This window comes from Sminthopsis crassicaudata, chromosome 5, assembly GCF_048593235.1.
Source record: "Sminthopsis crassicaudata isolate SCR6 chromosome 5, ASM4859323v1, whole genome shotgun sequence".
NCBI lineage: Eukaryota > Metazoa > Chordata > Mammalia > Dasyuromorphia > Dasyuridae > Sminthopsis > Sminthopsis crassicaudata.
In genome coordinates, this window is record NC_133621.1 from 235970271 (window position 1) to 235988641 (window position 18371).

General features: G+C 35.0%; 1 protein-coding gene across 1 annotated transcript in view; it reads right to left on the reverse strand.

Annotated features, from left to right (window-relative positions):
• The window catches only part of RAB21 (RAB21, member RAS oncogene family), a 32302-nt gene extending 14644 nt beyond the window's left edge, over nucleotides 1-17658 (reverse strand). Inside the window, exons 1-4 of the mRNA XM_074270537.1 lie at nucleotides 17167-17658; nucleotides 5443-5502; nucleotides 2661-2768; nucleotides 1232-1295 (exon numbers count right to left, since the gene is read on the reverse strand). Coding sequence (XP_074126638.1) covers nucleotides 1232-1295; nucleotides 2661-2768; nucleotides 5443-5502; nucleotides 17167-17328 — 394 coding nt within the window. The 5' untranslated portion in view covers nucleotides 17329-17658. The remainder of the gene's footprint in view (nucleotides 1-1231; nucleotides 1296-2660; nucleotides 2769-5442; nucleotides 5503-17166) is intronic.
• Nucleotides 17659-18371: the final 713 nt, after the last annotated feature.

The following is an 18371-nucleotide window of genomic DNA, read 5'->3' on the forward strand; positions in this document are numbered from 1 at the left end:
ACTGCATGGACTAGAAAGCTACCAGGTTCCCTTATAACTAAGATTCTGTTTTACTCATGAAAAAAATAGCCGAAAAAATTTTTTTGAATGAATTTTTAATGATTTAGATAACTCCCAATGAGAAAATTACTAATTAAGAACAGCACCTCTTATGTAATTTACAAATCTTAAGGTGGTGGCTATGGGGCACTGGGAGATTCATTATATACTTAAAGTCATGCAAACAGCATATCAGAGGCAAGATTTAAGTGTAGTTCTTCCTCATCCCAAGACTGGCTTTTTTATCCACTATATCACAATGTTTCACCAATAAAATAATAACACCTTATGTTGATTTAGAGGCTTATATTTACAAAATGTTACATACTTCTTTCAAGCTTCACAAAAAAGGCAAGGAAAATCACTTCATTATTTTCATAAGTAAGATGCTTAAAAAGGACAAATAATTTACTGATATCACAAGAATAGAAAACTGGCCAAGTCAGAAATGAAACTCAATTATACAAGTTATATGCCCTTTATATGTTCACATCATTGTGCTGCCTTTTTAGACTGGTAAAAAAAAATAAATTAGTAACTTCTTTTCCATTAAAAAAGATACAAATGGGGCAGATAGGTGGGCACAGCGGATGGAACACCAGACCTGAGTTCAAATCTGGTCTCAGACACTTAACACAAAGATTCAAACAATTTGTTAATGCAAATTTAATTAAATGAGGCTGATTTTCCTAGTTAAGATGCTAAATTACCAGAGTCATCATTTTGAGAAATGAATTAGAAATATTACATTTGAAATGAATTTTTTTTTTTTTTTTTTTTTTTTTGCTGAGGTAACTTGGGATTAAGTGATTTGTTAAGTCACGCAACTAGGAAATATTAAATGTCTGAGGTCAGATTTGAATTCAGGTCCTCCTGACTTCAGAGATGGTGCTCTATCCATTATGCCACTTAACTGCCCATTTTCTAGCTCACTCATATTAACTTTTTAAAAAAGTGACTTATAGCCCAAGTCATTTAATCTCTCTGTGCTTCAACATTCTCATCTTTATAACAAAGTTGATAATAATCTCAAATTTTCATAACTGAAATTAATTCTAGGTTGAGCTGTTTTAAAAGATGTTTAAAAGTTTCTTCACTTTTTTGGACATAATTTTAGAAACATCAAAAGGTAAATACTTCTTCCATGAAATGTGAAGACATAAGACTGAGTCAAAATAAATTAAATACTTACCAACTATACATAAACAGATTTCATTGCCCAACATTTTTCTTAATTCCTTGACCCAGTTTTTTACCTGTGTATACAAAAAGTATGTATTGAAATACAAGTCCTGCCTTGGACCACAGTATTTTATTATTAACACAATATTTATTAGAAATAATGTGCTATAAGGAAATCTTTAATCCTCACTCTTTTTTCAGTCCTCATTTCAAAAGTTAAACCTCATAACAAAAAAAAAAAAAAAGGAAAGAAAATTTGAAACTGAAAAATTGCAATTTAAACAGTGCACAAAAAGTTTCTTTGGTTATGATTAAATCTCATCTTTAAGGCTTAAAAAAATTTTTAAGGCAACAAGATAAATAGAAAGTGAAAACAAGAGTGACAGAAAAAGATTAGGCAAAAAGAAGCTAAATAATCCCTCTAAATTACTCTATAACTCTACAAGTTCTTGCTGAAGAACTGTATAACAGAGGAATTCTGTAAGAATTGTTACCTACTAAAGAAAAATGGATACTACTCCCCCTACTAGCTCAAAAGAACTGTGCCCTAATTTCTCAGTCTAACATTGCCCAAATCTCTTTGCTCCAACACATATACTGTGAGACACTTGATCCTTTATTCTGTTTCCCACAGGGAGAATTTGATAGTATTTTCAAAATGATTGTACTCTGTTCATCCTTTCAAATGAAATGACAGAACTCACATGGGATTTACTCTAATAAATGAAGCTTTGCACTTATTTTTCGACCTGATAATGAGATATTTTTACTTTAATTTCTTTACATGATAATATAAATTACATAATCACATAAAATTGCTAGTTCCTTTCCTTTTTCTTAACCATTCTTATTATATTGCTAAACATCCAAAAGATCCTCCCAACCCATTAAGTCACCTTCACTCAGACAAAATATTTATTTCTTTTGTTCTTTGTCCCTTCACATCTTCCCTCATATTTTAGCAATAAATTACCTTCAAATTACTTACACCTAATTGGCTAAGGAGGAGTGATATTAAGAGCAAACAACAACTACACCAAGACAACAATTCTAATAGCTACTGATTGCTTGTCACTAAATTTTTCCTCTTTCTGGGTAATAGTTTTCTACTGGTATTAAAACTGAAGGGCTAATGAGCATGTCTTCATATTGCTTTCAACCAAGAAATAAAATGCAAGATTAAAATAGGCAAAATCACCTGCTAAGAGTCAACTAGTTCCTTCAGTACTAAGAAAAGCTAGTTCTTTGGCTATATCTTTATCCTATATTTAATGAACTGTCACTCAATTTAAGAAACATTAAGTACATATTATGCAGAAAGCATTATACCAGGTCATAGAGATAAGACAAAAACAAAAATGCATGTCCTCAAAAACTAGTCTCACATGTATGACTACAAAATATTAAATACAATTTATCAGCAAAAAGATAAAAAATACCTTCTGAAAGGAATCTTCATCTGTTATATCATAAACTAAAATAGCTCCATTTGAATCTCTGTAGTAAATTGGACCCAATGCATGGAACCTCTCTTGGCCTGCTGTGTCCTAGATTAGATAAAAAAATTTGTTATGAAAATTCTTCTAATTATATATAGTACCTAGGATATACTACAAGATATTTAGTATGTATGGGAATGCCTGCCATCTAGGAAAGGGGGTGGAAGGAAGGAGGGGAAAAATTCAGAACAGAAGGGAGTACAAGGGATAATGTTGTTAAAAAAAAAAAAATTACCTATGCATATGTACTGTCAAAAAAAATGTTATAATTATAAAATTAAAATAAAATAGAATAAAATAGTCAGTAGCATCTATTTAAAACCATCAGCAAGCATCACATTATCCCCATTACATAATGGGGATAAACTAGAACCATTCCCAATAAAACCAGGGGTGAAAAAAAATGATCCACTATCACCATTGCTATTCAATATTGTATTAGAAATGCTAGCCTAGGCAATTAAAAAAAAAGAGAGAGAGAGATTAAAGGAATTAGAGTAGGTAATGAGGAAACCAAATTATCACTCTTTGCAGATGATATGATGATATACTTAGAGAACCCCAGAGAATCAACTAAAAAGCTAAAAAACTTTAGCAAAGTTGCAAGATACAAAATAAATCCACATAAATCATCGGCATTTTTATACATCACTAACAAGATCCAATAGCAAGAGATACAAAGAGAAATTCCATTTAAAATAATAAAGATGACAATACTCCCTAAACTATTTATTTAGTGCTATGCCAATCAAACTTCCAAGAAACTATTTTACTGAACTAGAAAAAATAACAAAATTCATCTGGAAGAACAAAAGGTCAAGAATTTCAAGGGAATTAATGAAAAGCAAATGAAGGTGGCCTAGTTGTATCAGATCTAAAACGATAAAGCAGGGGTCATCAAAACCATTTGGTACTAAAAAATAGAGAAGTTGTTCAGTGGAACAGGTTAGATTCACAGAACAAAATAGTCAATGACTACAACAATCTAGTATTTGACAAACTGAAAGACCCTACCCTTTTAGGTTAAGAATTCACTATTTAACAAAAATTGCTAGGAAAATATGGCAAAAAACAGGCATAGACCCATACCTAACACTCTATACCAAGAGAAAGTCGAAAGGGATTCACGATCTAGACATAAAGAATGGTACTATAAACAAATTAGAGGAACATAGGATAGTTTACCTCTCAGATTTGTGGAGGAGTCAGGAATTTCTGACCAAAAAAGAACTAGAGATCATTATTGATCATAAAAATAGATAATTTTGACTATATTAAATTAAAAAGGTTTTGTACAAACAAAATTAATGCAGACAAGATTAGAAGGGAAGCATTAAACTGGGAAAACATTTTTACACCCAAAGGATCTGATAAAGGCTTCATTTCTAAAATATATAGATAAATGACTCAAATTTATAATAGTTCAAGCTATTCTCCAATTGATAAATGGTCAAAGGATATGAACAGACAATTCTCAAAGAAATTGAAACTATTTCTAGGCACATGAAAACATCCTCCAAGTCATTATCAGAGAAATGCAAATTAAGACAACTCTGAGATACCACTACACACTTCTCAGATTGGCTAGAATGACAGGAAAGATAATGCGGAATGCTGGGGGGTGGGAAAACTGGAACTGATACATTATTGGTGGAACTGTGAATAGATCCAACCATTCTAGAGAGCAATTTGGAACTATGCTCAAAAAGTTATCAAACTATGCACACCTTTTGATCCAGCAGTTTTTCTATTGGGATTATATGCCAAAGAGATCCTAAAAGAAAGGGACCCACATGTACAAAAACGGCAGCCCTCTTTATAGCAGCAAGAGACTGGAAACTGAGCCCATCAATTGGAGAATGGCTGAATAAAATTATGATATATGAATGCTATGGAATACTATTGTTCTTTAAAAGAAACAACCAGCAGATGATTTCAGAGAGGCTTGGAGAGACCTATATGAACTGATGCTAAGTGAAATGTGCAGAACCAGGAAATCATTATACACAGCCACAACTATACGTCAATCAATTCTGATGGACATCATTTCTTCGATATGAGATGATTCAAACCAGTTCCACTTGTGCCATCTAAAGAGAGCTATCTACACCCAGAGAGAAAACCATGGGAAGAGAGTGTGGAACACAACATAATATTCTCACTCTCTCTCTGTTATTTGCTTGCATTTTGTTTTCTTTCTCAGTTTTTCTTTTTCTTCCTTCTTGATCTGATTTTTCTTGCACAACAAGATAACTGCATATATATATATATAAATCTTTTTGAATATTGTTTGGTTATTTAAACACACACATTTCTAAACACATTTTAAACATTTAAACATCCAAAGCAATTCCAATAGTCTTTGAACAGTATTTGTATTGAGAAAACTCAATCCTTAGGCAATTCAGGGCAAATATGATTTTCCTTCCCAAGGATCTCCTGGTTTTCTTTTCTGATCTGTAGGCAGTGTAGATCGAATGTAAATCAACACATGGTATGTTCACTTCTTTTTTCTGATTCTTCTTTCCGAAGGTTTTTCCGTTTTGCTCTCATTTTTCTCTTCCAACATGGCTCATAAAGCAATGTATATTAAAAATAAAAAACATTTTAAACTGAAAGAATTAACGTGACCAATTTTTTGGTTAATTCCCAATTTCCTAATTATTTAGACTAAACAATTTCAGAAACACCCAAATTTACCATATAAAAATGGTTAACTTACCCATATTGCAAGATTTACTCTTTTCCCACCAATGTTTAACTTCTTTGTTAAGAAAGATGCCTAGAAGAGAAATAGATTTATAATATTATTGGGTTTAATATAGAAGAATATTATATCATGTCCATCTTTACACTAAGGAACATATAAATCATTAAAAAACTGAAGGGGGAAAAATAAGTTTTGGTTCAACTTAGTGTACAACTATGGTTATCCCTTCCATACTGTAAGCATCCCTCGGGATCTAGAAAACTCAGGAAAAAATTTTTGGCCCTCCCTTCATACCAAAGAAGTCTGAATTCTTTCTTTTTCTTTTATAGAATGTTTAAAGTACCTTATTGTAAAATGTGGGTTGATATACATTTATCTTATGCATTTCTAAACCTTTTCTGTATTATCAGCTAGCTTTCACATATGTCTACAGCTTCCACAAAAATTCCCATTTAATTTATGTCAACCCATGATATCTTGAAACAATGGGGAAAGTCACAATGTGAAAGGGATATTGTACATTCAATGTGTCCTGTATTTAATGAATATAAAACAATCTGGTCCCATCCTCAAGGAGCTTTTAATGGCATCACAGAACACAAACTATGACTATAAAATGAGACTTTACATCAGACTTTGATTTAAAATTCTACATAATCATCTATGAAGTTATAGCAGGAACTGCTTTCTATGATAGTGAAGAGACTACCTACCCACACTGGAGGAAAACCGTAGATACTTTTAAATATAAAATGTATATCAGAACATATGTCCAAAAGAATTTTGGCCTCTCTAAGTCTTCATTTTGAATACTTTATTTATTTGAACAATATAGCCTTTACAAAATGTTGTAGAAAATGTCTATGGATCCAGCTTATAGACCACAAAAAAAGGCATTACTTTATAGACATTGCTTGCCTTTGATGAAAAACAGTTTGATAATGAACTAAATTTATTATACTTGGCTAGAATCACAAATATATGAGTCTATAATCTTAGTAATGTAAATAACTCCTTTCAAAAATGAAAGTCATAGTGCCCACCTATGTCTTTATCCTATAAAACTTCAATTGTACTATAACTTGACATTGTGTGCATGCCAATATAAAATGAGTTTATGTACCAATTATCCCTTACAATTACTCCAAGACAAGACCTACTTTCCTGATCATACATCTTTCCAATGACTTCCTTTATACTATTCTTATCTTGCACAATTCTTGGTCAGTAATGTATTTTGCATCTTGCTCATAGCCATAACGTGCTACTCCATTGTCCGTTGGGAGCCTTTAATTTTCATTCTTTAGAAATGGCGGAATCACTTTATATCTCAGTCACTTATATTTGTACTGATGGACTAATTCCATAGACTATCCATTCAAACATACATGGTAATATGAACAACTGCTCTTTTTCTACTTGCTTTTTCTTGTATGGATAGTTAAATTGAACCCATGCATGATAATAGTTCAATGGTGAAGGGACTATTACTACATTTTCATAAAAACAGGGGCTTATAAACTAGGAGAAAAAAAATCCTCTCCCATTTAAACACTATGCTATACATTCTCTAAAATACTGGCAAATATTTGTGGTAAGTATATATATTGTCATTACATTTTGAGACTAATCAAGACACTAATTAAAGCTTTTTGTTTTAACATTTTTCAAAGACTTTTATAATCTTCAGACATAATATAAGACAGCATAAAAAGTGATTTAATATTTTGCTCTGCTGACTATTTTCTTAAAAAAACCATTAACAACATTTTCAGTTAATTGTGTAAGTCTAAAAATTCTCTTTTCATAATTTTATCAAGGATGCTTATGACAAGTGAGCAGAGTATTCTTTTTTTTTTTCCCTCTGAGGCAATTGGGGTTAGGTGACTTGCCCAAGGTCACAACTAGGAAGTGTTAAGTGTCAGAGACCAGATTTGAACTCAGGAATCAATCCTCAGGACTGAAGTAGGTTGTGCTCCCTTTAAGAAACTAATCCTTTCAGATTGATTTATTCCTTTCTGATTCCCAACCCCTCCTAGCTGATGCATTAATAATTCAAGAATCTAGGATCTTTTGATTCAAAAATCCTGGTCAAAGGCAGGCCTTTGAATTCTAATAGGAGATTGTCCCAACTCCCCTAGGATCTGAGCCAACTTGGTACTCCACCCACAGGCCCCTTTAGCTAAATCTCTCATTATAAAAGAGCCAAGCTGGAGCCCTCTCTTTGCAGAGGTCCCAAACATGGCAGCCTAACGCCTGGCACCAAGAATCTCTGCCCACTGGAACACTGTTTCTGGTGCCCTCTTATCTCTACCTTCACCTTTTACTTACTAGACTTTAACCTTGCTTTCAAACCCCAAAATAAACCTCTTTTATCAATCTAGGTTTTCAGGTCTGTAAATTCCTTTACAGGGGACTCTTGAGCCGCCACTAGACCTCATTTAACTCTGTATCCTTGCGCCAAATCCAAAAGGGCTGCAGGGGAGTTCTATTTGACTCCCTGTACCCCGAACTTGCTACTAGACCTCAATTAAACTCTAATTTCATTTAGGTACCCCAATTCTAGACCTCATCATGACCACCTATCTGCCCCAAGTGAGTAGAGTATTCTTGCAAACATTTTGTAGAGGCAGTTAAGTAAGCATCCAGGTTGGTGGCTATTAATATTATCTTGGTTAACACTTTTACAAAGATGAGGTTCAGGGTCCATTTTTCCTGAAGTTTAGGGCCACCCTTTTCAGATACTTGGAGAATAAATCTCTTAACAGCCATAAAATGTTGTCATCTCTGCACAGATCTCCTCTGGGAACAGTTTATCCAATCAAGCCACTCTTCCTGTATGTTTTTTTTTTCTTTCTTTTTTTTAAGGATTTTTTTTTCAATAAAGCTTTTTATTTTCAACATACTTGCAAAACCTTGTGTTCCAAACTTTTTTTCTCAATCCCTTTCTCCCACACCCTTCCCAGACAGCAAGTAATCCAATATATATTAAACATGTACAATTCTTCTATACATATTTCTACATTTACGCTGAACAACTTTCTAATGCGGTATACCTGGAATTAGAATGTCATGATAGCTCAATCATGATTGAGGTTTCTAAAAATTCTACTTGAAAATTGTCTATGGCTACCAATAACATCAATTACCAAATCTCAATGGTCCTTTTTTCATTCTCTTATACAGAATTTAAAGAGTTTTCAGAAGCTACATTGTCCAGCTTATACATGAATCTCCTCTACAACATAACCAGTAAGACCTTAGAGTCCATAGTTGAAAAACTCAAGAGAACTATTATCTCCCAAAATAACCAACTTTTAAAAGCTCAATACAGTTTTATTCTGACCTCCTCTAACTCATATAATTGATAATTCTATTATTGAATTTTTGGAGAAGACTTTACAGATGAAGAACAAGGTAACAAGGATGAGGTCCTAGGGTAGCTAAAATGGGTTAGCAAAGAAAGCCTGAAGTATTGATAAGATTATAATACTCTCTTGAAGGAAGTAGGGAAGGGATACAAAGGAATGAGCTCATACTGAAATAAGCCTTTGTTCTTAAGTTGGTCTTTTTGTTCAAGTAGACTTTTGATAACAATCCCACCTCCTTCTCCCCCCCCCCCCCCCCCCCCCCCCCCCCCCCGTGCTGCAAGGTGTCTTTCTCCTTGTTATAGCTAACTCTTTTAGGGTGCTAAATGCCTTTATGATTATCCCACTAGTCAATCCATTGCAAACCCCTTTCTGCGGTTAGTCTGCTAAAACTCCTCTATGGATTTAGCCTGCCAGTCAATGGTATACTCTCACCTCATGGTATATTCCCTTTATCCTGGTTAATTATGAATTCCCTACAATTTGTCTTCCATTGTTAATTGTTAAAATCCCTTTCCTCACTAACTGTAATATTTTTATTGCTATCTTGCATCTATTTCATATTTATTACTCCTGGTATCCTGGTGTTCTAACTCTTCTTGTAGTAAATAAATGTACCTTTTGGGAAAGAGAAGAGCATTATAAATTCTTCCTATCTGCCTCACATTTCAAATTAGGAATTGCTACTTGGACCCCATCAACGCAATGATGGGACTTTGACCTGCAATTTCTTGCTTTGTTATTTCTACCCCACCATTTTTGTGGATCTATTTAACTTCTGAATTGATCACATTTCAACAAGACGCCAGAAATACAGAAAACACAATAAGCTATGGTTTCTATGCATTAAGGACTTACTGTTTGCAGAGTGTATTGCTAAGAAGAATTAAAGTTTAAGATATTTTCCTTATTTTCAAGGTTAAAGTCTAATGAGAAGACATCAACATAATCATATAAAACAACAGGAAACGAGTTACCAAATCTAGAGTAGTCAAGAAGATCTGAATTGAAATCTGACTTTACTTTCCACCTATATGATCCTGACAAGTCACTTTAATTGTTTGCTTCAGTTTCCTAATCTATAAAATGAACTATAAAACTAAGGAAATAGTAAACTACTACCTTAACTTTGCCTAGAAAACTCCAAAAGAGGTTACAAAGAATCAGACATAACTGAAACAAATAAATAACAACAGAATATAACTTGTGAAGACACTGAGAATTTTGATCTTCAGACTGAAACAAAAAGTATCCCCTGGACATCACAGATCTATCCAGATTATTCCTAAAATACACCAACCATAACAAAAAATTTCTGGCAGACTTCTTGCTAAATCTTAAATATTTTTTACCAGTAAGGTTTTTTCATTTCTTGAAGGAAAAAAAAAAAACAAAAAAAAAAAAAACAACTATCAACTGATTCAGTCTAGCTATTATTGTCACTTAATTTTATATTAGTTATAATGCATATAAATAAAACTAGCAACCTAGCCAGAGATACATACCACATTCTATAGCCAATCCTTATTGCAGGAGAGAAAGTAAATCCTAGTTCTCAAGAACTAACATTGGTTACTATAATTAAATGGAGTTTAACTATCTTTTAATGTTACCATTACTATAGTCATTACCTTCTTCTGATCAATAAATGCTAGTTAACCAATTGTTTATTTCACTCTGTAGCAATTCATTATTCTTTCTATATTTTAACCATTTCTAAAGAAAAAGACTTCATGCACAGTGTGCTCAAGCATTTTCCAAACAAATTATAGGCATCCACATCGTTTATACTTTTTGGTGATTTTTTTTTTTTGGTTGTTTTTGCTCTCACAAAGGATTGTTATAAATACCATGAGGTAAACTGAAAATGAAATGACTTGTGACTTTGCTTTCCTATGGTGTCAAGTCTCTTCTTGTATCTAAATATTATCCAACCTTCATGCCTCAGCTTACCCATCTTTTACCAACTCATTTGACACTTACTATATAATGCCCTATTACAATGTTAACTTTTAAATACATTGCTCCTTTCCAAGAATATCTTAAAATTAAGGGTATGAACCTTGTCTTTTGCTTTTTTGATAAGTGTTACAGGCATAACAATGTCCTGAAATATTAGATGCTTAAGAAATGACTAACCCAACAACATATATGTATCTCCATTTATCTCAGATCCACGACATATACCTAAAAAGAATCTGAGAATTTGCATGTACTGATTAAATTCACTATTAAAAAAAAACCTTATAATTAATCCTTTCATTAAGAAACATTAACCTAATTTTAAGAATCTAAAGTACAATTAATACTATGCTAAAAATATTTTAGAAAAGTTGTGTTATATGAACTTGAAGGAATATTAGTATGCTGTATGAAATGAGAACATAGATTATTTATGAATCATTAAATATACGTATCCTATAATACCAGTACTGCAAGCAATTTTGAAGATTTTTACAAACTGATAATGTAACAGAACAATTTATACAATGACAATATTGTAAAGAACAACGTTGAAAGTTCTAAGAGTTATGATCGCTGATCAAACATACTATCTATCTCTTAATAAAGAGCAGCAGATGTAGGATACAGAATGGGACATGTATATTTTTGTATACAGCCAATGATGGATTTGTTTTGCTTGACTTAGATATTTATTAGAAGAAATTTGTTTTTCTTTTCTCTCTTTTCTTTCAGTGAGAGTGATGGGTAAATAGAGAGAAAATAAACTTGTTCATTAAAAAAAATGCTACAGATATGAATGCTGTATATACTTTAGGATGAAGTCACTGTATTTTTAATTTAGCTTAATTGTTTTACTTTGTTATAAGAGCTCTCTGAAGAGGAAAAGGAAGAATGTGTAAATGTGTTGTAAAAACAAAATACATCAATAAAACTTCAAAAAATAAACTGAATGATTCTATTATCTGCTTTCTAAATTGTGGTTTTTGTAGGTGCAATTTCTTGCAGCTACAAATCATGCCCTGCATAATTTATAACATTATGTTATTTCTTTTCCTTCTTTTCTCCTCTTCTATACTCTGAAACACCCAGCCTGGACCCCTAAGAATTCCAAAAAAGGAAGAAAGGAATGGGATTCAGGTGGAGAATCAGAGCTACTTTCAAGTATTGAAAGGGCTGTTATGGTGAAGGAAAAGACCAGTTCTGTCTTGCCCTAGTTTATGCCTTCTTATCTTGTCTAATGTTTGGCCATCTTTCCACATATCCACCATATAAATTTACCCAAAGTGATAGAAGTTTTCTGGTTCCTTTAATTTCTCCCTAAATGTTTTTAAATTGTGCGACCACCAATATAGATTTTTTCCATATGCAATCCGAACCAATTTTTCTTAACATCTTATTTTCAATGTCAGCTATATTTCTACACAAAACACACTGGTTCTGAGGTAGCAGAGCCTAGGTGTGTTAGTTCTACCTCTAAACAGAAAGTTCACGATTAACTGACATAGCTCTGGAGAGCCTAGTATTACTTCTTTGGCACACTGAGCTAACAAATGGCAGCAGGATATGGTCTTATGAGAGTAGTTTCAAGGTAGGTCGAAGTATTTCAAATAATATTTATATGCTGGAGACACATTTCCCTGCCCTCAAGGAACTTATAAATCTAGTTGGGAAGATGTCATACAAATAAGTTACATACAAACCAAGCATAAAATATGTAATTGCAAAGGGCTATATGAAGATTCCAGGAGGGGGAAGATTACTTTCAATGAAGGCTTGAAGAACCGGAAGGATTTCAAAAGAGAGAGAGGCAACGGAATGCATGCTAGGAATTAGGGAGAATACATTGGGAAGAAAAGGCAAAATGGGCTTTGGAAACAGTGAATAGTAAAACTTGAAAAATATATCTTATATATGTAAGGATGAAAACTAAGAAATAAAATCAGTCAGACTGAAAGAGAAAATGAAGTCAGTCTAGATTTTACTCAGTAAACAACAAAAATAAGTGAAAATTATTGTGCAAGAAAAGGATAAATATAAAAGAAATTATGCATTTTTCCCCCTGAGGCTGGGGTTAAGTGACTTGCCCAGGGTCACACAGCTAGGAAATGTTAAGTGTCTGAGACCAAATTTGAACTCCCTCCTGATTCAAGGCTGGTGCTCTATCCACTGCAACACCTAGCTGCCCCAAATTATGCATTTTTTAAAAAAACTAAAACTATAAACTATAATAATAAAAATGTAGAGGAACAAAGATCAGCTCATGAAGAGGCAATTTAATTGCAATATTCTATATGAAATGGAATGAAGCCAAGGCAAGGTAATAGCAGAAGAAATAGAAAAGGAAGATTAGATACACTATGGAGAGAAAAGTCAATAGAATGTAGCAGATAAATGTATTTTTATTTTTCTTTACCCACTATAACCAAAGTTGACTTCAAGACATCTTGCCTTTTGATGAGCGGATCTTTGTTCCTCTACATTTTTATTATAACAGTTTATTCTCATAGAATGGTCACATCTAGCAAACTCTTTTACTACCTGTGCTTAATTTCTGGTCAGGATCTAAACAGTTTAACAAATAAAAATCTTTCAAATCCTTGAAATGATGAAAAAGTACTAAACAAATATTCTACCATAAGGAAAAACAAAACAAAGCAAAAAACCTATACCATTAGTGCAATTAAGTGACTGCCGGGTCTTCTTTTGAGCAAGATCAAACCTAGTCCTAAAATTATTCAAACTTTCCATGTCTCCAAATTTTTATTTGCTAAAACACAAATATAAATATGTCATCTCATTTTTTTAAATGTCAGTGAGTTTTTTGACCTCAAGGGATGTGGATTCTTTTTCCCAGCGTATATAATATATATTTTTAATCCTAGATTATTCCATCATATCATCCCATAATTTCTTCAAAGGACCAGCCTAAGCTGACACAGCTCCTCATCCAATTCCTTCAATATTTTTTGGGCCCAAATTCTCTTTTGGAGAGAGGGATAGGGTGATATGCAAGAAAGTGAAGATGAGAAGCCACAAGAAATAATCTAGAATTGCCCAGGAACTATACCAATATTCACAGAATGGTTGCTATATATTATAGCTCATTATGTCTCTCTCCTGTCCTGGGCCACAAATAACAGCTAACTTAGCAATCAAAAGGGCAGAGAGCCAAACAAAGTAATCTCTGTGAATACCTTTAATAAGGAATCTTTGGACACCCTCAAAACATGTATTGTCACACTTACTTGCCCTAGTTTTGTAAAAGTAGTAAAGTTATATTTAGACTTCTAAAATGATCAACTTCAAACTGTTATCCCAGTTCAAAATATCAAAATATCAAATCTTTTGTTAGGTTACATTGACTTGAATCTAGTTGGGAAACTGCAGAATCAGTTTCTAGATCTTAACTTGCAGGCTTGCTCTGAGGATGTAGACCAACCCATTTAGAAAATGGACATTTAAAATTTTTTTTCCATATGACTGCAAGGAGAGAGGAAGAAAGAAAAGGGTTTTGGGGTTTTGATCCAAACCTGGAGTTTAGAACTCCTGGTACAAAAATCCTATCCACTTCAAAAGATCAACATCAACTTAATTTTATTAGCTTGGAGTTGCTTAGAACTCTGAGAGATTAAGTGAATTCCAATTTTACAAATGAAAAAATTAGCACTCAGAAGTTGTATCTGACCATGTGTCTAGAGTCAAGGAGAATCAAATTCAAATCTAGCTTCACATACTAGTTATGTGACCCTGGTCAAGTCAGGCAACTTCTCTCAGTCTCCATTTCCAGAGGTAAAAATAGCACCTACCTCCCAAGTTGTTATGCAAATCATTCAAGATAAAATTTGTAAAAGTTTTCAGCAGAATACCTGGCACCCAATAGATGCTGCCATCCAATCCCATGCAAAGGCAGGACTAAGAATCCTAATCTTCTGAATCATAATCTAGTACTCATTTCACAGTATCAAATTTATACTCTATTTGTAAATCAAAAGTATATGGATTTTTGCCACTCTGAAGTCAAACTTATTACACAACCTCGATTTAAAAATCCAAGAGTTTTAGAAAATTTCTTCATTTTTTATACCGGGACTTTCCTATGTCACATAATACCACGGAACTTAATCCAATACTCAGATTTTACCATTAAAACAGTGAAATCTTTTTAGACTATGGTGCTCTCTGAAAAGACGGAAATATGAAGTCTAGGCCAAAACAATCCAACATAAAAATGTCTCAATATATTGCTAGATCTTATGTATGCATACATATATACAAATATGTACATATATAAAATATTTTTAAAACAAATTCTGAAACAAGATTCTCTCAACTGGAGCTTCACCTAGATTAAAATGTATACCCACAGGTTTTAATTAGTTAAAGCTGGAAGTCTACAACTTCTCCTTACATAGCCTAATGGTGTCACTTGGTACACAGAAACACATGGCTACCATCTCCTGTCGGGTTTAAATATTTAGTGGATCGTAGAGGCAGTTAAAATCAAAGTACCATTATTTTATGTTCAAGAACAGAAGCCAAATGTTTGAAATAAGTTAGAAATTTCAAAATTTCTATATTCACATTAGAACAGCAAGAAATTTTAAGTGTGATTCAAAACATAAGTTTACATTATAGGTCTGTTTAACAGGCTGTTTCTGTAGTTTCTTGATTCTTATTTATCTTACAGTTAAGTGACCTGTGCATAAGATTCCCATTTGTTACACTGTTTAAATTATAATTTCTTTAGTACATAATGACTCTTGCAATACGTTAGATTACACAGCTACCAAAAATTCACTTTTAGCCCATTTCTCTTTTTACCTTTGTCATTAAAGAGCCTCTATCTGCCAGAATTCAGACTATTTCAAGTACATTAGAAACTTAGAATTTTTGAAACAAACATGAATCACCTGCAATGGAAAATTTAGGACTCTGTAATATGTGGGTAATGTGAAATACATACATACCCCCCCCAGATACACAATTACTGAAGACTTATGACAACAACAATGGCTAGCATTTTATATATTTTGAAGTTCAAAAATCACATTATATGGTTTCTCATTTTACTACAAAACTGGATCCAAATTCATGCATGAAAATTTCATAGAGTGGGTCTGACTTAAAAGAAAAAACAACTCTCCTGACCAACAATTTTATTTGCTTTTGTATTATTCTCTTATTTGACTATTTTTCACAGGATTGACAGTTCTGTAAGAGATATCTGAGAACATCTATTCCAAGTTCTTCATTTTGTAGATGAAGAAACCGAGGGCCAGGAAAGTTCAATTGCCCAAGTTCCTCGGTAAGGTCTACACCAAGCCTTCCTGGGGGAGGGGGAGGAAAGCTATACACTTTTACCTCCACTTCCATACCAATGTTTACACTATAATTCAGTGAAATGAACTTTTGCCATATAAAGAAGAACATATAAAATAAATTACAGTTCTCCGTTTCTTAATATTAGAGAGTAACTGTAAGTTTCTATCTGGCTAGCTTCATAGCCCTGACACAAGCAACAAATGAAAAGGTCATTTCCAGAGTCCAGCTCTGCCATTAGGAATATAAGACAGGAGGAACAAAATGGAACTTGCAAAAATACTTAGTCATCACCAAGCTATGAAATTAGATGTCAATTTCACACAGCCAAGAACCAATCAAGTCCCTTATTTCAGAACGCCAAAACATTTCACTCCGGAGACACTCACTAGCCAACTGTCAATACTCAGCTAAAGCATGTGATCTCTCCAGATAGAATGTTCTCACTGAGTCTCTGAATCTCCACAGTACTTGGCAGCAGGTGTTTAAAGAAACTTATTTATCACAAAAAGTAAGCCTATAAATGCTTTTCTCTATCTTCATAGTAATATGACATTATCTCACAGAAATCGAGTAATAAAGGTTTCATCTATCTGACACAAGCTTTATTTCTAGGCCACGTGGTAAGTGAACCCTTAAGGTTTTATCTAGCCAGCCAACAGTTCAGTGCTTAGCAGATACTTCAATTATGCCGTATATAAGCCCTTAGATCTCTATGCCACGAGCCAAAGCTCTATGGCTTTCTCAATCTAGCTGGCACATTAGTAAAAGCTTAATAAATGTTTTATCTACAAGCACCTAGTGAGCACTAATGCCGACTGTCTCCAAAGTCGTGGAGCACCTTTAAGCTTTCAGATTTTGGAGACACCGCAAAAACGCTTGTTCACTACAGACCGACACGACGCGCTGCAGAAAAAGGGTAGAGGGGAGACACGCATGACAAGCGAGGCCCAGGGCCAAGCGTGCTCCTCGGCCTACGCGTGTGGAGGCCGCCAAGGGGGCTATCTCCGGCGCCCCAAGGTGACAGGGCGGCCTGCGGCGGGGCGCGGTCCCCGCCCCGCCTCCCCGGGGCCCCGGGGCGCACCTGCAGGGTGGTGATGTGCTTGTCGTTGAACTTGTTCTCGCAGTAGCGCAGCACCAGCGATGTCTTCCCCACGCAGCCCTCGCCCAGCAGCACCACTTTGAACGAGTAGGCTCGGCCGCTGCTCGCCCCGGCCCCGGCCGCCGCCGCCGCCACTGCCGCCATCCTGCCCGCCCGCCGCCCCTCCGAGCCGAGCCGACCTCCAAGCGCAGCCCCTACGGCGCCTTCACATTCGAGGCCTGGCCCCGCAGCCACAGCCGCCCGTGAGCTAAGGCCGGACCCTGTCGCCGACAGCAACAACTAGGAGAGCGACGACGCCGGGCCCCCACCGACAGACAGGACCTCCAGCGCCACGCCAAGGTCCGAAAAGAGATGGCGCTCCACGTCAGGAGCCAACGAGGAAAAGCGCTTCCACTACAACTGCCTCTAATGGCGTCTTCTTCCTCCTACGTCACGCGCAGTGTTCAGGTGACGCGACGGGGCGGGTTTATGGGAGCAGCCCGGAAGAGCCGCCCCAACGGCCGCTGGGGGCCGGGGTGAGCCTCTAATGACTATGCCCCAGCTCTAACTCCTGGGCCTTCGTTCTAGCCGTCCCTTAGGCCAGGAATGGACTTCCTCTTCCTCATCTATATAAATATATGTGTGTGAGTACATATATGTATATATCTGTGTGTGTGTACATATGTGCGTACATATATGTGTGCAATACTTATATATACTTACATATATACTCAATAAAGGTATTGAATCTTATAGAAAAAATATTCCTTTTATAAAGGAAATGAACATTAAGTAAGAGTGTTATTTGCCTGGTTCTGTATTATGTGCTAGCACATAAAATCTGGTACTGTTATAGGAAGGAGGATTGGGGAAAGCTGCTTGAAAAGGTAAATGCAAGCTGAGACCAAGCTTTTCCAGCAAAAACACTGAGGAAGAAAAAAGCTATTTTTCCTCCCTTTTCCCTTTTGAATGGAATAAACCGAGTGAAGACCTCTTATAAGGATGTGGCCTTGATCCATGCCTTCAGCTTATGCCCTAATTGTGACCTGAGTTGTGCTATAGCTAAAAATGCAGGGGTAGTTGGCAGCTAGGGGGCGCAGTGGATAGAGCACCAGCCTTGAATTCAGGAGGATCCGAGTTCAAATCTGACCTCAGACACTTAGCACTTCCTAGCTGTGTGACCCTGGGCAAGTCACTTAACCCCAGCC